Source organism: Macrobrachium nipponense, chromosome 25 (genome assembly GCF_015104395.2).
Source record: "Macrobrachium nipponense isolate FS-2020 chromosome 25, ASM1510439v2, whole genome shotgun sequence".
Taxonomy (NCBI): domain Eukaryota; kingdom Metazoa; phylum Arthropoda; class Malacostraca; order Decapoda; family Palaemonidae; genus Macrobrachium; species Macrobrachium nipponense.
In genome coordinates this window covers 34,362,506-34,389,274 of record NC_087214.1, presented here as the reverse complement: position 1 = coordinate 34,389,274, position 26,769 = coordinate 34,362,506, and the positions used below count along the sequence as shown (strand labels likewise).

Here is a 26,769-nt window from a genome sequence, read left to right as displayed (position 1 = left end):
GATGTGGTCCCAGGAACAGGAAGAGGAGGAAAGGGTCCTTTGCTCTGTTCTGTTATGGATAATGTATTACCTTGACAGGACTGAAAAGATCAGAGAACCATCCAGCAATCTCTGGTGCTCTGTCTAGATTTCTTCCCAATCCCTTTCTAAGAACGCATCGTCGTTCTTCCTAAGGGATCTTATTACCGAGGCACATTCTCGGATCCAAGAGGACATCCTGACTACCTTTAAGGTGAAAGCACATGATATTAGAGCGGTAGTAAAGGTGAAAGCACATGATATTAGAGCGGTCACTACCTTGTTAGGTTTCAGGCATAATATGTCACTATCTTCGATTTTACAGTTAACTTACAGGAAGGGTAAGTTGATATTCTTGTCACATTATTTATCAGTGCCTGGCATGGTTTTGGGGGAAGAAGCATAGGAAGACTTCCTTTTATCCTTGGTCTCTTTGGCTTGATGTAGGGTGTTGCGTCATTGAAGAACCTGGAGATACTGTGTACCTGGAGTGCCCACCAGTTTGTAGTTGATGGGTGGTGGTTTTTATTTCAGTGTAGGTGACAGTGTTGTCTGGTTATTGTTTTTGGTACAGCACCCAGGGCAAGGGCATCTGTTTTTCTTTCGTTGCAAAGCTCCCACTTAAGTAGAGGTAACCCATGGCTATTCTGCCATGCCATTACAGGTTAAGGTGAGCACCGACCAGAGGCAATAGTTACCTGCAGTAGCTCTCTTACCAGGTTAGGAAACAACAAGCATTGTATCAGTGCTAGCAAATTTTTTTATTTCAAATTCATTTCCATATCTGAATGTTTTTGAGTAGAATGTGTCCATGTATCCCATCTCCTTTCAATGTGGGATTCAGCTATGCAAGTTATGTATATAAAAGTGTTATTTCTATAATAAAATTAAGTTTATTATATACTTCCCTAGTAAGCACTACAGATTTGAGCCCTCCCTCCTCCCCTCTCATGGGCGTAAGGGCATAAATGAATTGAGTTCTTTGCTCTGTTGTTCCTATTATTCCCTGATAGTGGGCACGGTTAGTCACCTACGCAAAACAATAGAAGCGCTACCAAGATTTTAAAATTTTTAGGCTGCCTCGTGAGTGGAAACTACAGCTATGTAATTATTTGTTAAGTATACAGGCAGTCCCTGGTTCTCTGCGGGAGTTCTGTTCCCGACGGTGTAACGATAAGTGAAAATAGGTGGTAACAGCGCTTTATCAGCACCGATAGCTGATAAGCGGAGATCAGCTCATATTGGCATAAAAAAATCCATTTATTGTTGTCAGTAGACAAGTGCTGTAAAACTGGTTCAACCAATAACCAAGGCCGGTAGTAACCCAGGGACTGCCTGCATATGAAACTTAATTTTCATGAAAGTAACATTTCTGGGCTCAGCTCGTGTCGGCCTATGAAAGGATCCTTAATATCATTCTTCTAGGTAAAATTAATCTAAATTACCAAGGAAAAACAAAATTAAGAAAATGTCAGTAAACTGGACTTGCTCACTCTTAAAAAGAAGTGTCGGTATGGTAATAGGGGCGAGTGGGAATCACTACCACGAGACATTCACCAATTAGAACTTCCAATCAGAATCCCCTTAAGAGAGAGCTGATACCAACGCGGGGGCGATGCAGCCGCTACTACTACTACTAGAGGACGCCACGGCCAGCAGCGCCCCTAGCGGACACGTCCTTAATTATTAGCGCTAGCGTCAAGACGCATTATTTTTCTGTGCTGTGCTAATTTCGGGATTTATCCTATTCTTCACCATGGAACGCTCTGCAATTGCACGGCTAAGTTAAGTAACTCATAAGTAATGTTTTACCACTTTTATTTTATCTTCGGTACCAGTATTTTCCTCCTAATAGGTCATATACGGTTTTCCCGGTTGTCTCGTGGTGGCGCCATGCTGCCTCGTTTAAGAATTCCCGGTCCTCCATACTGGGACTTCTTATACTTATGGGCTTACTATGTTACGTTCATTGTCTTTTACATCGAGTTTTATAGCTAGTTTAGCCCCCCTACCATCTCTCTTAGTTTGGTATTTAGGGCTATTATTATTTTTCCCGCCGCCCAGCATTCCCTGGCTCGTTGCTCTTCATCGGCTATCGCTGGCTCCGAGTAGGCTTCTGTTTCTTGGAACAGTCTGCCTCCTCCTGGGCTTCTTTCTCTTTACTAAAAGTGTCTTTTCCATCTTTTCGATGTATATATATTTAATTTAGGGTGGGGTTAGGCTAGCCTAGGTGCATGTTCCTTGTATTGGTACAGCTGGTTCACGTGGCCTTCCCACGGTTGTGTTGCTCGCGGCCTAGGCCACTTGCGGTCACGTGTTCCATCGCACCTTACCCTGCCCCTGCCCATCCCTACCTGGTATAGGGAGGGCTGGGGACCCCTTGGTTGTCATGACAACCTCAGTCGCCTTCTCTCTCCCTCTCTGAGGTGGCCAGGGGTTCCTCCCAGCGGGGGTATAGGGCGACCACTCATGAGGTACCGGGTCTCCGAGCGGGTAGTCGGTGAGCGGGGAGGAGTAGGCCATCCCCCCCCCCCTCTCTCTCTCCCGCCGTGTTACGCCGAGACCTTCCTCCCCCCTCCCCAGTTGCTCAGCCACCTTACCTCGCTATAACAAACGAAAGGAGCCTTCCGTCGCAGCCGGGGCACCTTTGGTTTAGTTTACTGGCTCCGCCAGCGGGCGGGTGGGGACTACTAGTGGTCGGTTGCTTGCCTACTATATCCTTACTTCTTCTCCCCGCTACCGGAAGGGAGCTTGCTTCTTACCCGTGCACTCTTCTAGTAGACGGGTGGGGAAAGGTTTGTTATTATTGTTATTTTAAGGATATACCCTAATTTACGATGAATTGTTTAATTTTATTATTTATATATATCTACCATCCCCGCCATTTTCCGTCGTGGTTTCCAATTACCACCACTCCTGGTTGGTTTCTTTTTGTGTCCCCGCCATCAGCGGAGCTATAGCCTAGGACACCCAACCAACCTTGTTACCACACGTATTATGGCGGGGCTCTGGTTTAATCTAACTTTATCGCTCCGGCACCAGCGGAGCAACTGTTAGGCTGTAAGTGTTTTCCTGATACTCATGTATCTTTCCACTTACAGGCTACCAACTGTCAGTCCCGGCGTGCAACGCGACGTTGTACGACCCCTGCGGCCACGATGAGTGCAGGTCTCACGCCCCTTGTGCCACGTCATTTAATGAGATGATCGTCTGGCACCCAGAAGCCTGCGCCATCTGCTACGACCTAGTCGGTCAGCTGGGAGAGGGGTAAGTCCATTATAGGCTTCCTTATCATTTTACTAACAACTCTTAGTCATAAGTTTGTTAAACCCCGTTCCGCCATTAGAAGCTCATCTCGCCCTTTCTTTCAGGCTACTGGTGTGAGGGAGGTCGCCCTCGCCACCCTGAAAGAAAGCGTGGGTGGGCGGCTTCGGGAAGAACGCCGCAAAGGCCAGCCGTACGTCCTGGACAAGAAGCTGGCCGTCCAGATCTTCCCTGCGGGCAAGTCAACTGGGTATGTTTGACCCCTTGTCCGCAGCCCCTCTGATAGCCTCCATCCAGCAAGATCTCCAGCAATCCTTTGGGGTCGTAGCTTCCCAGGAGTCGGTCCCCGGACGTCGCTGCCCTGGACCTAAACGTCGAGCCCATGCGGTAGGGGCAGAGGATTTGTTGGTTGAGGTAGGTGTGTCGGGCGCCCAAGGACTTTCCTTGGGTGCTCCTGGATCTTCTCCTGTCCCTTCTTCGAGCGCTTCTTTCCAAGGCTTTGTGGGATCTGAGATCCCTACCCGCTCTCCCGCTCTCTCTGTACCCCCAAAGGTGAAGGGACAGAGAGAACCGAAGACTCTAGCTAAGACAACTTCTAGGAAGTCGTCTTCGTCTTCTTCGGCTAGGAAGTCTTCGACTTCCTACGCCGACGCGGTGAAAGCCAAGCCGAGTTCTTCTCACTCGAAGAGCTCTAGAAGCAAGGCTTCTAAGGAGAAGGCTCGCGCTCCCGCCGAGCCAATGCCTTCTCCTGCCTCCACCGCTTCCACTCCGGCAACGCCGGTGGGAGGAGCAGGACCTAGCACCTTTGATCCCACTGCTTTCTCAGCAGTGGTGATGCAACAGGTGGGCGAGTTGGTTGGCTCGCAAGTCTCCGCCCTGGGGACGAGATTCGAGCAGATGTTCGCACAATTGTCGAGCACTCTGTCTCAATCAGGCCAGTCCATACAAGATCTCTCTAACAGGGTTAGAGAGAATGAGGACCGAGTAGCTGGGCTCTCTCAGGTCCCTCTTCCAGTCTCCCCAGTGCCAAGCACTGGCATTCTCCAACTCCCGCCATACGACTCTCTGCCAGCTTTCTCCATGGAGAATCCATGGAGAGTAGCTGCCTACGCTCCTTTTAAGGATGGGATGATCTCTATCCCGGAGTGTGGAACTCGGAGAAGAATTGAGGACTTCGAGTTTGACCCTCCGGGTCTGACGCAGCCTTTCATCGGTTATGCTAGGCTGACTGTAACGGCTCTTACTAGGGAAGACAAGAGCTCTAGAGAGTCTGTTTCTTAATACAGTAGGGATCATGCCCAGCGGGAATGGGTTCACTGCCTTGAGGACTGGGAAGTGCACGAACACTTAAGCTCCAGGCCTATAAGAGTCCTTTTACTATTTTCGCGACGGAAGAGGAGGCTTCTCTTCCGTTCGCCACGAAAATAGTAGAGAAGACCCTTCAGGCAGTCCTCAAGGATGAGCCCATGCCACAGTTAAGGGAGGCGGAGTACTACTTTCTCCGCTCTTCCCGGCTTTCGGAGAATTGTGGAGAAACTTGCCAGCTACGTTTCACGCTTGGTAAGCTCAAAACCGAAACCGGACTGCGCCATGGACCAGTTCGGCGAGAAGCTGCCAAGGCTGCCTGATTCCCTGATTCAGGCAGAGTTCGACGCGCGAACCAGGTTTGGCAGTCCCTCAATTCTCTTGTAATAACGGAAATGGCTGCTCTCTCTATGCGACGGAACCGCTGTTTAAGATCTTGGCAAAATCCCAGTTTCAGACGGTCCTAACAGATGCTTTCGACTTCTTCCAAGCTAGGAGGAATTGCCGAAAGCACGTTCTGCAGGAGTGTACTATTAGGCACGAGCCTAATAGACTCTTGGCTTCTAGCATGTGGGAGCGGATCTCTTCCCAGAGTCCGCTGTTAATGAAGTGCACCACGAGGCTTGCTAGGCTCAACCAGAGCCTTAGAGCTAGGTGGGGTATTTCGTCAAAGAGGAAACAAGAATCCGTCCCCACTGCTGGTAAGAAACCAAAGAAGGCTGGTAAGAGGTTCCAGCCGTATCAGAAAACACCAGCAACAGCAGCAATTTGTGCAGGCCGTCCCGGTACCCAACAGGGACAACCTGCTAGTTCGAAACAGAACCAGCCCATCTCCTGTTGTCTCCTCAATCACAGCCGTCGACCTCCTACGCAATCTCGCCGGCCTTTAACCCTACATTTGAGGCTCCAAGGCTACAAACAACGAGAGGTAGGGCGAGAGGTTACTTTCGCCAGCGTGGCGCAGGAAGGACGACAAGGAGCAGGCAGTTCACGAGGAGGGCGTGGTGGTCAACCCGCCCATCAACAATGAGGCGGCCCCAGGTAGGAGGGAGGCTGTTTCTCTTCCGCCACAGGTGGGGGTTCAGCAATTGGGCACAGAGCATAGTGTCCAAGGGATTGGGTTGGAGTTGGATCAAAGATCCGCCTCCAATCAATCATTCCACCAAGTACCATCAGAGGAATTGACAGATTAGCGGAGGACTCCTTCAGAAAGGAGCTATTGCGAGAGTCAAGCATCTAAAATTTCAAGGTCGCTTATTCAGCGTGCCAAAGAAAGGCTCAACAAAAAGAAGGGTAATCTTAGACTTGTCAAAGCTAAACTCTTTCATTCGTTGCGACAAGTTCAAGATGCTTACCCTCTCGCAAGTAAGGACCTTACTTCCGCGTGGAGCCGTCACATGCTCCATCGATCTTACAGACGCATACTATCATATCCCTATAGCCAGGCACTTCCGCCCATTCCTAGGATTCAGGCTAGGAAATCAGACATTCTCATTCAAAGTGATGCCCTTCGGTCTGAATGTAGCCCCCAGGGTATCACGAAAATAGCAGAAGTGGTTGTACAGCAATTGAGAACTCAGGGAATCATGGTAGCAGCATACCTCGACGATTGGTTGATCTGGGCACCAACCGTCGAGGAATGTCTCGAAGCCACCAAAAAGGTAGTTCACTTTCTGGAAACATCTGGGGTTCCAGATAAACAAAACGAAATCCAGACTTACCCCGGAGTCTCGGTTTTCAGTGGCTGGGAATCCAATGGGATTTGTCTTCCCACAATCTGTCAATTCCAGTGGCCAAACGGAAGGAAATAGCAAAATCTGTCAGGCAATTTCTCAAATGCAAACAAACATCAAGGAGAAACCAGGAGAGAATCCCTAGGGTCCCTTCAGTTTGCTTCGGTAACAGATATCCTCCTGAAAGCAAGGCTAAAAGATTTAAATCGAATTTGGCGATCGAGAGCAAACACCAAATCTCGAGACAAGTTGTCAGTAATCCACAGATCCTCCGCAATCAACTCCGTCCATGGTCAAAAGTAAGAACTTAGCCAAGAAGGTACCCCTTCAATATCCCCTTCAGTGTTAACCATTCACACGGATGCCTCCTCTGTCCGGGTGGGGGGGATACTCTCAGTTCAAACAGTTCAGGGGACTTGGTCAGTTCAATTTCGCCAGCTTCACATAAACGTTCTGGAAGCAATGGCAGTATTTCTTACCTTGAAGAGACTGCTTCCCCGAAGAAGTCTCATCTAAGGCTAGTTTTGGACAGTGCAGTGGTAGTTCATTGCATCAACAGAGGAGGGTCCAAATCCAAGCATGTGAATCATGTCATGATAGCCATCGTTTGCCCTAGCAAACAAACACAAATGGCATCTGTCTGCCACTCACCTGGCAGGGGTAAGAAATGTGATAGCAGACGCTCTGTCCCGGTCAGTTCCTCTGGAATCAGAATGGTCTCTAGACGACGGGTCATTCCAGTGGATAAGCCTGAGAAGTCCCAGGTCTCCAGTGGATCTCTTCGCCTCACAAGCGAACCACAAGCTCCCTTGCTATGTGGCCCCCCAACCTGGACCCTCTGGCTTATGCCACGGACGCCCTGTCGTTGGATTGGAATCAGTGGAGGAAAATTTATGTTTTTCCTCCAGTGAATCTTCTCTTGAAAGTCCTAAGCAAACTAAGGTCTTTCAAAGGGATAGTAGCTCTGATTGCACCGGACTGGGCAAGAGCAACTGGTATCCTCTTCTTCTGGAATTGGGGCCTCCGACCTCAACGGATCCCCAATCCCAAGCTATCACAATCAGTACAAATGAGGACTGTGTTTTCGCTTCCTCAGGAATTCTCCAGACCCAACTAAACTTTATGGACTTCATGAAGTTTGCGGCTAATAAAGATGCTAATATTGATCCACAGAATATTCTCTTCCTAGAATCAGATAAGAGAGAGTCAACCATTAGACAATATGACTCAGCTGTTAAAAAATTAGCATCTTTCTTGAAAGAATCGAACACTACAACCATGACAGTTAATCTAGCTATATCCTTTTTCAGATCCTTGTTTGAAAAAGGTTTAGCAGCTAGCACTATTACCACTCATAAATCGGCTTTGAAGAAGATCTTTCAAGTAGGTTTTCAGATAGATCTGACTGAATCTTATTTCACGTCTATCCCTAAAGCCTGTGCTAGACTTAGACCTTCTCAAAGGCCTACTGCAGTTTCATGGTTCTTAAATGATGTCCTCAAACTAGCTTCAGATACTGACAACTCGTCTTGTACATTCATAATGCTCCTGAGAAAGACATTATTCTTATTAAGCCTAGCTTCAGGAGCTAGAATTTCAGAACTGTCGGCTCTATCCAGGGATGCGGGTCATGTGGAATTCCTCCCATCAGGAGAAGTTCTACTTGCTCCGGATCGTAGCTTTTTAGCCAAAAATGAGGATCCTCTTGCAAGGTGGGCCCCTTGGAAAGTTAATCCCACTTCCCCAGGATCCTTCTCTCTGCCCAGTATCAACTCTTAGAGCCTTTCTATCTCGTACTTCATCAAGATCCTCAGGTGCTCTCTTTCATGAGAGAAAAAGGTGGTACTTTGTCAGTAAAAGGTATTAGGCAACAAATCCTTTACTTCATTAAACAAGCCAATCCTGATTCATTCCCAAAAGCACATGATATCAGGGGAGTAGCCACCTCAATTAATTACTTTCAACATATGAACTTTGAGGATCTTAAAAAGTATACTGGATGGAAATCCCCGACAGTCTTTAAACGTCATTATCTAAAGTCCTTGGAATCTTTAAATTTTCAGCAGTAGCAGCGGGAAACATTGTTTCCCTGATACTGTATAGTAGTCGTAGTATAGATCCAGGTCTCCTTTCTACCTACATCATCCAACATGCCCTCACCCTCCTCGCCATGCTACTCGGATATCTAGGCCTTAGCCGCTGAATCATATAGTGGATTGTCCCTTATTTTTTTGCTAGGGACATCCACACTTGTACTGTTTTGGTGTACTTTCAGTGTACCTACCCTTATTTTTATGCTAGGGGTTAGGACACAATGTGTTTGTATATTTTGTAAATATTTTTCAAGTAAATTCCTTTGTTTATATTACACTGCATCATTGTAATTACTGTGATTACTGTTTTTTAAGTACTTTATTTACTAACCGTTCTGTTATTTTTTACTGTTTAGTATAAGTTAGTTTTAAGTACTTAGTTTTGTATGCTGTAATTGATTTACTTATATATCCATCATTTTACAACTGCTTTTCATTTGTTCCTTTTTTTTTTTCCCATCTTGTCTCTTTCTCTGGTACTCTTTCATAGGCCGACACGAGCTGAGCCCAGAAAAAGGGATTTTGACGAAGGAAAAATCTATTTCTGGGTGATTGGCTCGTGTCGCCTATGAAACCCACCCTATATTGTTTTCCCCTTTTCCCCCCCATGCGGACAAGATGTTTTTAGATTAAGGATGTCCGTCTAGGGGCGCTGCTGGCCGTGGCGTCCTCTAGTAGTAGTAGTGCGGCTGCATCGCCCGTTGGTATCAGCTCTCTCTTAAGGGGATTCTGATTGGAAGTTCTAATTGGTGAATGTCTCGTGGTAGTGATTCCCACTCGCCCCTATTACCATACCGACACTTCTTTGTTTTTAAGAGTGAGCGAGTCAGTTTTACTGACATTTTCTTAATTTGTTTTTCTCTGGTGGGTAATTTTAGATTAATTTACCTAGAAAAGAATGATATTAAGGATCCTTTCATAGGGCGACACGAGCCAATCACCCAGAAATAGATTTTTCCTTCGTCCAAAATCCCTTTTTTGTGAATTGGTTATATTACCAGATCGCTTCTGATATCACTTAATAGAAATATGCGAAGAAAGATATTGTGTGATCTGCTGCTTTGACTTATTGCAACATGGAAGGTTAGTGATGGGCTTATCTGTCATAGAGTTTATTGGTATTCAGATAAAGCCACAGGAAAAATAAAAGAGAGAAGTTACAGTGGATTGTACTACCTTGGAAATGTGTTGGAAATGACACGAAAGTACTTGGTACTTCTTCTTTAATTTTTGAATATAATGTCACACGCAATTAGGTGACTTATAAAGCTTTATTGGTGTGGTTATTTGTTCCGACACGGCATACAAACCTTCGGATCCTTTTACAAATAGGAAGGTACAGCGGACAGATGGATAGGTCGTCAAGCCTTTCAAGAAACAAGGGGTTTCGGTAGTTTAACTGCTTTCGTCGACAGGCGCGCGCGGCGCGACTGGGAGGTAAAACAAATCACTTTTGCTTTCGGCCTGCTGGCGTGTAGACGTGTATCATCGCTCCTCTGCCCGCTTCATCGTCGTTGCTTTCGCATGGTTGTGTTTTTCTTTTTCTATTTATCTAGTGAAACTGAATTGTAAGTACAATCATTTCATATTATTTCCATTGAATTCAATTGTGAATTAAAGATCTTGGTTTCTCCACGCCCTCCGATTACCCGAGTGCCGGGAATGAAGGGCGTAAGTGCGGGAATTCATTTTCCCAGAAATGATCCTCGTATTGTGTATGCTCGGTGCCGAGGGCGGGAGAGCCCTCGCTCCGAGCTTATCATTTTGGTTGGAAATGTGTAGATGAAAAATCGTAAGTAAGTGCCCTTTCATTTATATTTTTTTTGGACCTGTCATTGCTCGTTGCCGAGCGAATGCGCTCGGCACGAAAAACTTATTCTGTATGGAAGTGGAATCGCAAGTACAGTATTCTTTTTCATTTTCATATTTATTTTGATTGTAGCAATACTCATTTTGGATCAGTTTCCGCTCTACCCGGAAATTTGATCTTTTTCTTTTCCCCTTTTTATTTGATGAAGTGAAATCGCAAGTGCAGTTCTTTTTCATTTCATATTTTATTGAGATTGCATTATTTACTTGGATCAATGTTTCCGCTATTTCCCGGGAATTGATCCTTCCCCTTTTTATTTTGTATGAAGTGAAATCGCAAGCGCAGTATTCTTTTTCATTTTCATCTATATTTTGATTGCATCAATTAATTATGGATCAAGGTTTTCCGTTCATAATCGGGAATGGATCCTTTTACCCTTGCGCTCGGTACCGAGGGCGCAATGCGCTCGATCCGAGCCCTTTTCATTGTGAAGTGAATCGTAATGCAAGATTCTTTTTCATTTTATTCTTTTATTCCTTTTATTATTGATTGCATCAATATTTATTTGGTTCAAGTTCCGCTCAGTCAGGGAATTGATCCTTATGCCCTTGCATTCGGGCCGAGGGCACGATTGCTCTCAGGCTCTTATTATTATTGTTGGGTACATGGGTGCTGTGCGGGGCGAGACGACGCTCAGCTCCCACAGATGGCCCTTCCCCTTGGGGGGGGGAGGTTATCTGCGTTCTTCTCCTCGCCCGATGCCGTCGAGCGCGGGGGAGGGCGCTCGGTGCCCGATGTACAATTGTATTCGGGTCTTCCACTCGTTCGGAGAGGGCTCACCCCCCCGCGCAAGGGGACTTCCCCCCCACTAATCGCTACTACTGTTATTTCCGCAGGTGCTACTGCCACGAGGGTGGACCTTGGTGAGGTATGGGCGTCCTTCCATTTGCAGGGCGTGCTAGTGTCCAGGGCTGCGGTTCTATGTCTGGGCCTACTGCGGTCACCCATGGAGTGGTGACCACGCTCCAGGTGACGACGTCCCTCCTCACCTGGTGTACTCGCCTCACGTGGTAACAGTCTTGCTACAGCCGCTGTGAAGTGCCGTTCGCCGTACCGAGAGGGGGGCGTGCCGCCGCCGCCGCTCGTGGTTGCCGCGCTGCTGCGACCACACTTCCGCTGCCCGAGAGCTCGCCCCTGGAACTGCTGCCGGTACCAGGATGTTCCTGGCTGCTGCTCCACTTCCTGGGTTTCCGGTGCTGCCTGCCGTACCTGCCGATTCTGGCTGACTGTCCATGCAGTTGCTGCGCTGGCTGTCCCTGCCGTTGCTGCGCTGGCTGTCCCTGCCGTTGCTGCGCTGGCTGTCCCTACCGATGCTGTGCTGGCTGTGCCTGCTGTTCCTGAGATGCCCATACCTGCTGACGTCGTCCCTGTTCGTGGTGGTACTACCCCAGACTTTGGTCTGTCTGTACAGGTGCGTCCGGGCCCTGTGGCTTCGGCTACAGCAGCCCCGGCTCCGCCCTGGATAGCAGATCTTACGTCTGTTCCTGAGGAAGCTGACGAAGAAGAGGAGGAAGTGTCGTCGTCGTCGTCTTCATCTTCTTCATCGTCGTCGGCTGCCAGCCTCTTCCCCTTCGACTTCTAAGGCTTCACAGCGAGGAAGAAGAAGGTTGCCTCCTCCCTCCTAAGAAGTCTCCCTCGGGAGCTTCTCGGGACCCGTCTCACCTCGGTGGGACGGGAGGGTTCCTTCCGCTGGTCCTACTGCTCCTTCGGGAGCGGGGCCCGTCTCTTCTTCCGCAAGGAAGAAGACTACGGGGACCAGAGGGGTACCGGCTAACACCGGTACTTCCTCGCCTGGTGTCAGTGGTTCTGCCACTGCATCAGGTCCGTCTCGGCCTCTCGTTCCGCGGGGAGGTACTGAGTGTAACGGTCGCCTACCAGCGACCGTGCAGCAAGAAACCAGACCCTCTGAGCCCGCTCAGCGTCAGGTTCACGGCACGGGGCGGACGACTGGTGACAGCCGCTCACGCGACTCCTCACCAGACCCAGCCTCTCGCTCTCGCGGTCGACCAGCTGGCTACCCGGGGACGTGACCGGTCCACGACCGGCCACGGGCTGAGGCTGGGAAGAGGTCCCCCCGTTTCGCGGTGCAGCCACGGCTGGAACCAGCGACGTGACGGTGCCAGTGAGGACAAGCACCCGGTCTCACTGTGACAGTGGAGCCTGCAGGTCGCCTGACCGTCGCTCTCACAGAGAGCGATCGGGTACGGCAACCAGCACCAGCTCTTCTGACACTCGAGATCGGGGGCCGCTGTGCTCAGTCCAGCCGTTCTCCACAGCGAGACGGTTCGACCAGGCCTGCCCAGCTCGATCGCCACCGCGGGTTGACGATCGCCTGCAGCCCTCCAAGCCTGCTGGTTCTGCCAGCGAGCGAGGAGGGACGTCAGGTCTGCCTCCTCCCGTACCCTTCAACCTCCTCGGGTTACACGGGAGGAGCGAGGTATTGAGGAGTGATCGTGAGGGGTGCGCCCCTCATGATCCCACCACGATGCCCTACGTGCCAGGCACGGTTCTTGGACGGCCAGGACGTATGCGCAAGTGGATGGAGAAGACCGAGAGGGGCTGTCGCTGTTCCCCCTTCTTAGGAGGAAGGTTCTCGGAATATGCTCTTGTTCGAAGGGCTTAACGGTCCTACTCTGCAAGATGCTGTGACTTCCGAGATCCAGAGGAACTTTGCCGAGGTTATGGCGCTGATTCGTCAGCACAACGACCTCGGGGAAGGATCGCCGCTCCCACCAGCAGAGCCACGTTTCGGCTCGAGTCGTTTGGGGCCCGAGAGAGGGAACCCAAATCGACGGTGGGTCTGCCGCGATCGGAGCTTGCCGACTGTGTTGAACCAGGTAGTCTCTCGTCTCCCGGACAAGAAGGCTCTCTCAGTTCTGGCCGGTCGAACAAGCTACTTCACTCCTCTCTGCGGACAGAGGCGTTTCTACGTGTCTTCGGACACCGTATTGAATACCCCTTCGGTCCTCCTGAGAGGTTTCGACCTCGACGAGGACTGGAATGAGTCGGAGGACGGTATCGGCTCTCTCCTGTCAGGTGTCGATCAGCCCCACCCAGACGACGTTCACAGTGGCGGGCAGACCCTTACCTACAGTATGAGTTCGTAACCCTCCTCGGGAAAAAACGTTTTCTCCTGACGATACGTTTTCCCAAGGCTCTGAGAGGCCATCGCCGTAAGGCGATGGCTGCTCCTTTTCTTCTCCAACTGCTAGTTCCGCTGGAAGGCGAGCCAGTATCCAATTCCTCCCCATTCCCTCTCTCCTTACGGCTACGAGGGAAAGGGGAGGGATCCTACAGAGATTTCTCTGTAAGATCACCACGTTAGGGGCTGCGCTACCGGGGGGACCTTCGGGTCCTACCTGACGTAAGCCCCGGTCGTTGAGGAGGGATCCTGCCCCTTTCTCGATTTCTACGGGAATAGAACGAGGACCACCAGCCGATTTCGTTTGACGAATTCGGTGGGGGGTTTCGCAGAGTGCTTAGAATTCTACGGAATTTCTAGCGCACTCAGAGTGTTCGAGTTTTTACGATCTCCAAACACTTAGGCGAGGACCACGGTCCAAAGTGAGCGAGAATCCCCGATAATTGTTACACGATAATCGGGAATCCTCGCTTATGCTGGAATTCCTGTAATTTCTAGCATTTGGAGAAGACTGCTGCTGAAAGAAGAGTATCTCACAGTAGGCGATTAACCTGGAATAGAGAAGAACGGACGGGAAACTTCCAGTTTGGCTTGAACTATCGTCTTACGGTAATTCTGTTGTTAAAAACCAAAAAAAATTGAAGTCTTTCCTTTGGGAGGGAAAGACTTCTCCTTCACTCTCTTGACTAGAGAACGAAGGCGGTCGATCTCCAATCCTTATTCTCATTCCTCGAGAGGAAAAGAATTTAGGATGGAGGTCGTGGTACAGAACCTACAAAATATAACCTACGTATACCCACCCTCGCGACATGATTCTTTTAACAGTTGAATTGTCCGGGGGGTAGGCGCATACCGTAGTTTACTCTACGGTTTTGTGACCGAGACGAATTGTATCTTAATTGAACTGCAACTCGGGGTTGCCTGCAACTCCCAGCAGTTATCAGTTTCGATTTTAGATACTGGTATTGTCATGACAACACCAAATCAGCTTTTGTATTTACGAAATCCGTTTCGTTAAATATAATTTGCTCGAGCGTATTCTTTATGCTCGATGGTTCTAGCCGAACGCATTCCTTCGTGGAATAATGGATTACCCTGGCAACTCAGGATGACGAGTCACCGAGAGCTACTGCGTATTGAACTGCTGATAGCAGCTCAGTATCAGCTAGGTCTCGGAGATGCACGGTCGGTTACGTCTCTCTCTCCCCTGGTTTGATTGACTACCGAACCGTATCTCTGCCCAACAATCATGGACTTAGGTCTCTGATTAACGGGGATTCTCGCAATAATGAAGGACCATCTACTGCTGTGACGCTCGATTTCATCGCCTTCGACATTGCGAGAATTTTCAACAGAGATATCTCTTGGACTCTTTCATCTTTCTGTTTACCGCACGGTAACAGAAGTCTGTACTAGTCTCCCGCTGCATCGCACCGCGATAATGCGAATGATTTTTGCAGACATCTGAGTTTGTCTTCAAATATCTCGTATTCGTAGGTGTGCAATTATTCATTGCTCACCCGAATTAACAGATGTGTCAGAAGAACATCGCCTACTCTCCGACCTGACAGCTTCTACTTCAAATGTTCAGCCCATGAGAAGCAGTTCTTTAGGCAGTATTTCCCTGTCTCTTCATTACTGAAAAGCGCTCCGCTTTTATTGCAACTACGATCCTCACCGGACAGCAATGAATAGCAGTTAGCGTTCTCAGTCTTTGTAGCACAGGTTCAGAATCTTGAGAATCCTTCTCTCGTTCAGCTGTGAAGACGTAAGTTGCTTTTTCTGTACACCTTCGTCTTCAACGACACATAGTGTTGTTTCTCCTTAGCTGAGAATCAACTATACTATGAGATATCTTGCCATCAGGGAACTCGGTCTCTAGAAGGCAATTGACTTTCGCCTGTTGGGCACATGCCTTAAGAGAATCATCACCTCGCCTTCTGGCATCGGTGACGAACAAATTATTTGTTTAGTCTCTTGGCATAACCCTTTTAAAGGCGAAGGGTCACGTGACTTGCTCGGGCGCTTGGACAACTTGCCTCCTACCGAACGCAGTCAGTCGGCAGCTGTCAGAGCGCCCCCAAGTCAGTTACGAACTCGATGTGGACTTAGTTCGGTTGTTCCATAACAATCTTCTTCTTGTCCTAACGGCTTGTCACAGTACCCATACCATCGACACCCACCCATTGAGTGTCGGTGTCCTATCCACTACCGAGAAGACTTCACTGCATGGGGATAGGAGAATGTGAGACACTTCGCGCAGACGGATAGACCAGTATGGGTACAGGACATCACCGGAGTCCGAGAAGAGGGATAGGTCATACGACCACCATTCCCTTCTTTTCCTCTGAGGTAATTGCTTGACTTTTCCTGCGAAGTCAAGCATCCAGGGATGGGGATTCGTGACGATCGATTATTTCCGTACCAGACTTAGTAAGCGAAGGAACTCAGAACCCTTCGGATCCTGACGATCGGTTAGAGTCCTTCACAATCCCCTCCCTAATGGACTTCACCGCCTTCGATGCGAAGGAGATGCTGCTTTGTCCTTGTGAAAGCGCGACCCGCGCTTTCTGAAGAAAACTCGATCCCAGGCTGAGTGTTGAAGACTCTTCGTCAGCACCAAGATGACCTAGAAGTACACTCCCTCGAGTTACACAAGAACTTCTCCGTGGCGCAGGTACTGAAGGCAGGGGTCTGGTACAACCAGACCACTAGCAAACCTCCTTCTACCTTTTGGATTTTGCCCACAGGTCCTTGGATCGTTTTCCTTGGGACCCGTGGTGGCTGCTCAACACATTGCGTAGCTAACCCAGACCCTAGCAGGCTGAACAGCATCGAGTCCTGGTGTGACTGTAAGAAAATAGATAGTGAATGAGAGAGTGACTGGCTTCTCTTCCTATCTTTTTCTCCCCCTCTACCTGTGGGTAGAGGGATACGGTCATCACCTGCTGGATAAGGACGAGATGCCGGTGAGCTACTCGACAGAGCCCCATCCTATCCCTTTCACTAGGGATGGGAGCGAATATCCACCACTTCCTCCTACAAGGGGGGGGGTAAGTGGATGCCAACAAGAGACAAACCATAACTTTATGTTGCCTCTTGCAAATAGGAACTTGTTCTTGTTGCTGGTACGAAGAGATACGCTTGCCTCTCCTCTTAGTACTTGGTCCAGAGGTCTGACCATTGATCCTGCGGTGCACACCCCGATCAATCGGACAGAGGCTTGGATCCCTCCCTCGCTCTTACGACCAGGGAGGCATTCCAAGGTTGGGCGAACACCAGTCTGTTCACAAAGACTCAGATTCCTCCCACCAAGAAGTGAGTCTTCCTATTGTAAAAAAGGACCGAAGGGTTTGTTATGCCGTGTTCGGAACAAATGGACAATTTGTCCAAAATTGCACTTTTTCCATAACCTATACAAACCTGAGGTTCCTTTTACCACAGAGTCACCACCTCCTCATAGGCCAACCCCTCACTCTGCAAGTTTTCTTTTTGCTTCCGGGCCAAAAAGCAAAAGTGATTTGTTTACTTCCCAGTCGCGCGCGCGCGCCTGTCGGACAAGCAGTTAACTACCGAACCCCTTGTTCGAAAGCTTACGACCTATCCAGCTGCCGCTAGTACCTTCCTATTGTAAAAGGACCTCAGGTTTGTATAGTTAGGAAAAATGCAATTTTGGACAAATTGTCATTTTTGTGTAATGTTTCACATTATTACCCGAGATCTCAAACAGTTGAGGCAGCAGCCAGAAAGTCTTAAATGCAGAAGTATCAGGCTGATAATCAAGTTCAAAGCCCTCTTATCAGGTGGGATTGAAAAACTCACTGTTTGTCTAACCCTACAAAGGGAAAATATGGCATAACGGTGTTTAGAATGATGAAGCCCTCTTATCAGGTGGGAATGAAAAACTCACTGTTTTGTCTAACCCTACAAAGGGAAAATATGGCATAACGGTGTTTAGAATGATGATCAGTGTTATCTATATTGCAACAGAATCAGTAATGAAACTCTCCTCTTGTAAAGTCTCTGGGAATCTTTTTCTTTCTATCTGTCTATCTTTACATCGTCAGCTGAAAACCCTAATGGAGAGAGTCAACAGTCCAAGAGGACTCCAAAGGGAAACCATCCTGCAGAGAGAGACAAATTAAATGAAAAGGTGATAAGTCACTGAAGAATGAGGGAGTAGAAAATAAAACTGATACTACACCAGAATTTAGGAGGCATCACCAGAAAGCAGAAATGAACTAGCTCCTCGTTTTAAACATTGGGGAGCAAAAGGTTCCACAATTACACTGGGAAAACTACTCAACATTTTATTTGTAGCCTAAATAATTTATCTGAAAAGGAGTTCCATGGTCCTGTAGTAAGTGGTATGACGGCACTGTAAAATATGTATCTTGCATTATACAGGGGCTATTTGTTAACAAGTAAATAAGTGTGCTCTTTCCTATATTGCATCACAGGTACACGGTGTTATTTTTGTGGTTGATGCCAGTGCTCCGGATAGAATACGAGAATGTCGAGAGGTCCTAACAGGGTTGCTGTCTCATAAGAAAGTTGCCGGAAAGCCTGTTCTTGTGTAAGTATATTCGCTCTGTGTTTATTGTTTAGATATGTTGATATGGCCTCTGACATGTGGTATTGTTCTGTACAGTAGTTTATAGTTCTCTAAGAGGACAGTGACATGTGGCCTGCCTTGTGCTTTCCACTTTAGAAAAGGGTAAAAGTTCTCTCAACTCCTCCTTCTGCCCCTTGGAGCATTCCATTTTACTTTCGACTCTTCCCACTTAGTTATCCAGTGTCTTTTTAACCTTTCTGTCTCTCATTTTTCCCCTATCACTATGGAACAAACCCTTTGGGTGAACCCTGTAGGTCTAAAAATGCAACTGCTGTCTCTTCAAACTAGATATATTTGACCCCCTGGGATTCGCAAGGGTTAGGGACCACAACCCCCCAGGAATATGTAAAATCCGCAAATAATTTACACCCCTCAAAAAAGGCTTATAACTCCCTTTTATGATAGTTCAAACACCAAAACCTCATCTAAAAATACTTATACCTGAATATTTTAATAGTTTTGTCATGAAAAATGTATTTACATAGTCACGAAAATAATATGAAAGTACCACAATTTGTGACTATTTCTCTATGAAAAAATCTGCAGATAGGCAAATTTTTCGTGAATAATGTGGATAAACGTTCCACAGAAAAATCTGCAAATAAGCTGCGAATCCAGAACCGCAAATAGGCAGGGGTCCACTGTAATGAATGTAATTTACTTTAAGTTTACAAGATTGGTAGCCCCAATGGTTCTCTTGTACTGATAGAAACAGTTTCGGGAGGAATTTGGTATTCAGTTTTGAAGGGAAATTTTGGAATACAGTTTTAGCAAACGTGTTTGAACCCCTTGTTTTCACTACATATGGTCTGTCTTCTCTTCTCTTTGGTAATTAGTCTAGTAGGTTAGTGTTTTCAGTCTCCAACACTGTGAAGTGTAAATTCATCCCTCATAAATTAATTTGTTGGTTTTGGTCTCTTAACGTCCAGTAATTTTAAGATGGAAACATAAATAGGAGTATTTTCATTCAAACTTAATGGGAATATTTAATTTTTAAAGTGTGGGACTTGGTTTTTCTACATTTTCTCTGTAGAATGATTGAAAAGAAAAACTGAAAAATTTATAATACCAAAAATACTTTTATTTAAAAACACAGTACGTACTAGTTTAGACAAAATAGATTATTGCTCTCCTTGACTGTTTCAGGCTTGCGAACAAGCAGGATGTGGAAGGTGCCATGGATGAAATAGATTTAGTAGAGTCGCTTAATGTAGAAGAAATTGTAAATAAGTACAAGTGTCCTACGCGAGTCGAAACTTGTTCTGCCATAACGACACGGAAAAATAAACCTGATAAACCGATTGCGGACGGCTTTAGGTAAGCATGTTTATATAACGTTGTCTTTTACCTTTGAGACTCTCAGTGCAGTAGTGTATACGTATTGCTTGAAGGTACTACCCGGCAACGTAGTCATTGTTATTTTCCCTTGGCCTTTAAGTCAGTAGTGCCATCAGTACACCTTATGCAGTGCACTGTAAGCATTACTTAAGGTTCTTTGCAGCGTCCCTTCGGCCACTGGCTGCGACCCCTCTCGTTCCTTTTACTGTATCTCGGTTCATATTCATTTTCTTCCATTTCACTTTTCTCAAACCTCTTTTAACAGTTGTTTCATAATGGAACAAAAAGGTTTCCCTTTTGTTACACCTTTCAAACCTATTTACTCTCAATTTCCCTTTCAGCACTGAATGACCTCATAGGTCCCAGCACTTGTCCTTGGGCCTAAATTCTATATTCTATTCTTTATTTTGCCCTGAAGTCTTGACATCTGTAATAAAGCAAATTGTATTCAATCTGTTGTACATCTGTGTTAGAGCAGTTTTGAATAAGAAGATATTCTTTCCCTCCCTCTTTTCTTGTCTTTTGTGGAAATTGTAAGAAACAGAGTAAGGATATTTGAAAAGTTATCACTAAATGTTTACCACACACCACATCTGGATTACTGTACTTCAGTACCTTTTAATGATGTCATTAATGTCATCATCATCATCATCATTTGCCATGTTTGGAAAGCAGAGACAAAGCCTTGGCAACATTGGTCATTCTATTAATTTAATGAATACAGGATAGCCCAAGTTTTTGGAGCCTGTTTGTAGATCACATTGTTTGGTAGTAACTCAGAATCTGGATGTCTACATACCCGGGAATTCCAAACAACAAATTGAAAACAACAGGGGGCAAACTAAACCGGCTTTAAAAGGACGGAGCAAAGCACGTCCTCACTTAAAGGCGGTGAGAAAATAACTAACGAAGTCACAAGTTAATGCGGTGTATGAGGGTGGCTCCACATGTCTCGTGACAAGCACAGATGCCAATAGTCCCTTGCGTACACAATTTTTTAAACTGTACCGGTTTCCAGCTGGCGCTGAGTATTTATCCTAATGTTAAGACCTCAGGTTTGTAAGTTATGAAAAATACAAATTAGTTAAAAATTTGTCATTTTTCTATGTAGGATATTGGTTAGGATATTCTCAGAGCTATAAAAGTGTCAGGATGATCTGTTCTTAGTCACCAAAAATTTTTTGTCATGTTTTATAACCTCTTTCAATAGTTACCTTTCCATTTCAGATGGTTGATAGATACTATAGTGGTCCATTACAAAGATATAAACAAACGCGTCGATCAAGACATGGAAAGCGAACGGTTACAAATGAAGAAGGAACTAGACGAGAGGAAAGAAAGAATACGGAAGTTAAGAGCCGAACGTGAGAGACAGGAGGCTCTCAGAAACGAGCAGATGGCTAGGCGAGCACAAACTGCCGTATTAGATGATAGTGATGATTCTTTACAAGACACGACAAAACCTAGTCCTAGGGCAGGGAGCAGTGGTCTACCAAATGTAAGTACCCTTTCAAAGTTGAGTCCATTCTCGTTATACATTTTGGATGCAGGGATTTTACAACCAAGTGCAATACATTACCACAGCCATTACTATTACTTGTGGTTTCAGTGGCCACAACTCTCTGTGGGTTTCAAAATGGCAAACTTCACAGATTTGATGGAGAGATAGAATATTTAATTGATAATAGTATCTTACATGATTAAATTGATAAAATAATTCATGTGATGAAGTGAGGAAGATGCAAACACTAGTAGTATTCTAAAACGAGTAGATTCTTGTGACCAGTTGATTGGTCACTGATTCATACCTGTAGTAAACCGATATGGGTGGCAGAGATATGACACTAGATTTGAGAGATCATTACCCAGTACTAATATGGTAGTGTTATTAACCCTCTCAGTCCAGGCTAGTGTACATATGCTAATTCATACACCCATGACCATGCTAAATTAGAGGATGGCGAATTTGAAAGAAAAAAAAAACTCCTCAAAGGAAAGAGGAAGATATACATATGCTGATGGTATAAGAAAAAATTCAAAAATTTTTTTGCACCTTCTACAGAAAGTTGGAAGTGATTATTTCCGGTGCAGGCTTCTTTTCCCCAAGCCATTCGTAAAAATATGCTAATTTTACAAAGTTATAAGTGGTCTTTCTAATATATATTTTTTTATTTTGTTTTGTCAATTTATAATTACAGCTGGGACAACATCGTAACAGATGAGAACTAAAACTAGGAACAAATACTCTTGAGTATATTTATCTTTCAATATTTACGATGCATCCTTGGATGGGAAGTTGTGACAACATTCCCCTTTACCACCTCAAGCAAGACTGAATGCCTCTCTCAGCTCACTCCAACTCTTACATGCTGATCTGAAGGTTGCTAACAGCGATAAATGGAACTAGGAACATTTGTCCCTCAGAATTTGTTCAAACTCTATGGTGCCAAATCTGAACATATATGTATGCTACCTGGACTTGACCACAAATCTATATGTAAACATATATGTATGTAACCTGTCCACAAGGGGGTTGAAAAATCCAGATAAACATTCTGTTGAGTATCACAGTATAGCACAAATAAAACAAATTAGGAAAATGACACTTTATTTACTAGACAAATTCCACCATGCAATCTGTTAACCCATAAAAGCCAGGCTAAAAAATCAGTACGTATGCAGCGCCCCAGGCCGGGAGAAACTTTGTGGTCGGCTAATTTAAGAAAAACACTCCAGTGGAAAGAGGAAGATATGCAAATGCATAAGGTGTAAGAAAAAAATTATAAGAAATTCTCCCTACCTTCCACGAGAATTTGAAAATGCCTATTTACAACCTTTTGTGGGGGTCTCTTTTACTAGACAATTGTAGATTTTACAATTATAACTGACATACTATCATACAAGATAAGAACTAAAACCAACAGCAACCCCTGGGTATATTTATGAGCAAATTTATAAAAAGATGTCATGTGAGAGGGGTAGTATATTTTGTGAAATTATGATTACAGCTCACACAATATCATAACAAACAAGAACTAAAATCATTACCATATTCTGAGTATACATCTGGTAAAATATTTACAAGAAGTATTGAGATGGGGTGATGCAGTACCTTTTAGTGAGGTCCAATACTTCTTTGTACTTTAGTTTGTGAAATTACAGTTACTATAACCGACATACTGTCATAAAAGATAAGAACGAAAACTTACAGCAATCTCTGGGTATATTTATGAGCAAATATATAAAAAGATGTCCTGGGATGGGGAGGTGCATTACGTTCCTTTGTCAAATTTCAAGTCACACCGATTTCCTTCTATCTTGTAATGAGGTATTACAGTGTTGCCGTAAGATTGCCATGACTCATTGATGGCCCACTGAACAATTTCAACATTTTCCAAGGAAAATCGCTCAAGCTGTATGGCGTGAAATATTGATTCTCACCAGAGGTGGTCTGCTCAGCACTGTAGAGCTATTATTTGCCTCACTTGATCATGCCTGTCCAGTAAGGGTTAAGAGATCACAACAAACAAAAATATATCACAAATTTCATCATTGATTCTGCAGATGAGTGCATCCCAAAACCTTCAGCTAGTGACATCAGAAAGGAATTTCTTTGGTAGTCTGAAGATTTATCGGAACTAATTAATAATAAAAAATACAGAATCGGCCAGAAATGTTATTGTTTAACCAAGGGGCCTTGATATAATCTTTCTCTCAAGAAAATAAAAGATTTGAGAAATTAACTGTTTGCATCAAAACACTGAAGCAATTATATAAGGGTTGATATCTCTAAAATCAAGGAACAAAGTTAGTAAAGGGAAAATTGTTTTTAGGAAACTATATGTCAAGCATAATAAAAAACACAAATTAAGTAGTATAATGGACAAAAGAGTGTGTGATCCTTAGGAAATGTACTTGGAAAGCACCGAAAGATTATTAGCAGTGAACAGAATCTTGATGAATACTTCCTTGAATGTAAACAAAGGTGAATCTTGAGATGATAATTTTTAAAATGGTGGAAGCCCTATACAGGCAGTCCCCGGGTTACGACGGGTTCGGGTTACGACGTTCCAAGGTTAAGGCGCTTCTCAATTATATTTATCAGACATTATTTCCAGGGTTACGACGCCTACAACACTCATCTGGCAGGTGAAATATGACACCAAAAATGCAAAATAATCAATATTTGAAGGTTATTTTGATGAAAAATGCAATAAGAATGCAGTTTACATAGTTTTCAATGCACCCAAAGCATTAAAAGTAAGGTTTTCTTAGGATTTTTTACGATGTTCCGGCTTACGACGATTTTCGGCTTACGACGCGTCTCAAGAACGGAACCCCTGTCGTAACCCGGGGACTGCCTGTATTATAACGTAGTGGATCATGATAGAGAAATTAGATTTGTTAGGTTGGAAACACTACCTGCACACTCGTGAAAAGATATATTAGTCGTTGTAGATGATGTATAGGTTTGTGTGTGCCGCAGAGAGAATTTGCTACCAAAGTTTATGGATTGCCATAATAATTTTAAATTTAAACGTTTACGTTTCATTTTTTATTATTGAAAACTAATAACATTGACGTGATACCAGCTTGAAAGTCCCGCGAGTAATAAAGAAGTTTCTGCAGAATAGAATATTCATAAGAGAAAAGAGAAAATAAAGAGAAGATAATGAATAAGGGGAAGTTAACATATGCAAATTACTTTATCTATAAAAACAGTTGAGGCAAGTCTGAAAGATTTACAGCAATCAAGTAAAAGTCTTGGCACTGTACCTCAATAGAATTAGTAGCAAGCACTATAATTCTTGTAGTTACCAGCACTAATTGAAGTTCCCTTCTGTGGCAAATAGCCAAACAAGATAATGATATGCAATGGCCGAATTCCTCGCATCTTAGTTCTTGTTGTTACTTAGTACGCAAATTATTTTCCCAGGTTCTTTTGCCATTTTATGTGTGAAGTCTCCATTTTTGATATCCTATGTTTTCTATGCCTTGTTCAGGGTACTATACCTCAGTTGAGAAGAGCCCATGCTCAGGAAGAGGAGCCTGAGGCAAGCAATTCCACAGATGCTGAAGAGCTGAAGGAGCTGGGTTTCAAGTCAAGGGTAGAACTCCAGGAAACCACTTCATCCTCTTCTCCACAGGTGTGTGTGTGTGTGTGTGACCAATCTCTTTCCTCTCGAGAGCAAGAAACATTAACCTGCCTAGAGACAGAATAAAAATGGTTAGACATGAAAAAGTGTTACACAGATTGACTAGCTGTTGGATTTGCTAGGTTAGTGACATATAATATCGGTGTCTGGGCAGTGCTTTGCGAGAGTCTGCAGAATCTACTGCGTAATGAATACTCATCATTTTGCTGAGAATTTGCACGTTCACAAAATGGTGTATGTTGAAAATGCTGTTAACAGTAATTAATCTTTAAGAAAGAAGAGTCAGGTACAAAATGTAAGATACAGATTTTGCCATTTGTATACATACTGTGGTCTGTGAGTAAATATTACAAAAAAAGAAAAATTAGAACTTTCTTTGTAACAAAACCAGTTGTTTGACTCCAAATTGATAATGAGTATTTGTTTTGGTTTTGGTTCATTGGCTACAGGCATCTACACAGAGCTCAGATTCTTCGGATAGTCCGCACAAAGGCCACCAAGTGGATGAGAAACCAGTAGAAGTCCACAAAGAGGAGGACCCACCCAGCAGACAGTCACCAGAAAGACATAAAGTGAAAGAACAGACACCGCCTCCCCCACCAAAACCACACAGAGTTATCTTAGTTCAAGAATCTCCAACACACTTAGCTGCTTCCAATCAAGAATTGTCCAATTCTAGTTCTCCCTCAAGTGCCACCAAGGACAAGGATAGCGGGATTCTCGAACCAAATGGTTATGCCATCTGTGAGTAACATCTTCAGTTTTGGTTTGTGTTGAATTCGTGTCGGTCATATGTATTTTCATTGAGATATAGGTTACCCTTTTAAGCTTGTGTGAAGTCACATAAATATTAAGTGACTGACTGTTTGGGCAGACACTAGTATAAAAAATAATTATTTCTCTGCATCTTTTCCCTTTTTTATGTGGGGGCCATGTTCAAAATAATATCACCACATTTTGTAAAATTTTCTTTGAAGGAAAAATGTCTGTATGAAATACGTATATACCATTTCATATAAGTAAATTGCCAAGTAATTACATAGCTGACATTTCTACTCATGCGGTAGCCTTTTGTAAAGTCTCTGATCACAATCAAGTGACTCCGGTCACCCAGTTTATCTAGGGAAAATTGAATGTTTTGGCAGACGAATTTAGCCGTTGGAAGCAGGTCCTTCCTACTGAATGGACCTTGGATCCTCTGGCCTGTAAAGATCTATGGAAACTGTTGGGCAAACCAACATTAGACCTATTTGCCACCTCCAAGACCCAGACCCTCTTGGATGGGCAACAGACGCCATGCTGCAAGACTGGTCCATCTGGATCTGTATGCTTTTCCACCCTTTAGCATGATCAAGGGGGTGATAAATAAATTTCAAGCCCAACACACTGCAACTATGACCCTCATAGCCCTGTTTTGGCCCCTGAAGGAATGGTTCTCCAAAATTTGTTTACACTCAAGCAAACTCACTTCAGAAGACACCACCAAGGGTTGTCTGCTCTTGCCCTGACAGGCTTCAGACTGTCCACAAGCTTGTCGGAGGGAAGAGCTGTTCAAGGGGAGCTGCAGAGGCTATTGCAAGATGCAGGCAAAAGTCTTCTTGGGTTGTTTACCAGGCCAAGTGGGCAGTTTTTTGCCAATGGTGCCTTAAGTACGACGTCTCTTCTTATGAGACCTGTGTGGAAGTGTTAGAATTTGTCATCCATCCACAATTAAGGGTTATCGAGATATTGGCTTCTCCCAGTTTTTAAACATAAAGGCCCAGGTCTTTCGTCAGACTCGGACATTAACGACTTTGTCAAGTCCTCGGATACGTCAAAGTAGAGGAAGGACAATCTTGAAGTGGCTGACACGTCCTGCTTTTGAAACCCCTCGTTCCACCTCTCTCGGGAACCTCACTCTTAACCCTTTAACGCCGATTGGACGTATTAAACGTCGATATGAATTGTCTGTTGGGTGCCGATTGGATGTATATATGTCGATATAAAAAAAGTTTTTTTAAAATTCGCGGAAAAATAGTTATAGGCCTACTAGGTGAAAACTTTTGAATCGCGCCTTGGGGGATGCTGGGAGCTCACGGATAAAGGCGTTGTTTTGTTTACAATCATTACCCAGGCGCGCAAGCGCGAATTTCTTTCTCCTCGCACTAAAAAGCATCAGCGACACATCTCAGAAATTATTTCGTCACTTTGACATAATTTTTGCACCATTTCATATTAGCCGTTACATGGAGTATT

At 45.0% G+C, this 26,769-nt stretch overlaps 1 protein-coding gene across 1 annotated transcript in view; it reads left to right on the top strand.

Moving 5' to 3' along the window:
• LOC135199340 (ADP-ribosylation factor-like protein 13B) overlaps nucleotides 1-25,274 on the top strand; it is a gene marked incomplete at its 3' end in the record, with an annotated part of 43,325 nt that extends 18,051 nt beyond the window's left edge. Inside the window, 5 exon segments of the mRNA XM_064227285.1 lie at nucleotides 17,886-18,001; nucleotides 19,187-19,357; nucleotides 20,606-20,876; nucleotides 24,382-24,525; nucleotides 24,984-25,274. Coding sequence (XP_064083355.1) covers nucleotides 17,886-18,001; nucleotides 19,187-19,357; nucleotides 20,606-20,876; nucleotides 24,382-24,525; nucleotides 24,984-25,274 — 993 coding nt within the window.
• Between the last annotated feature and the right edge of the window lie 1,495 nt (nucleotides 25,275-26,769).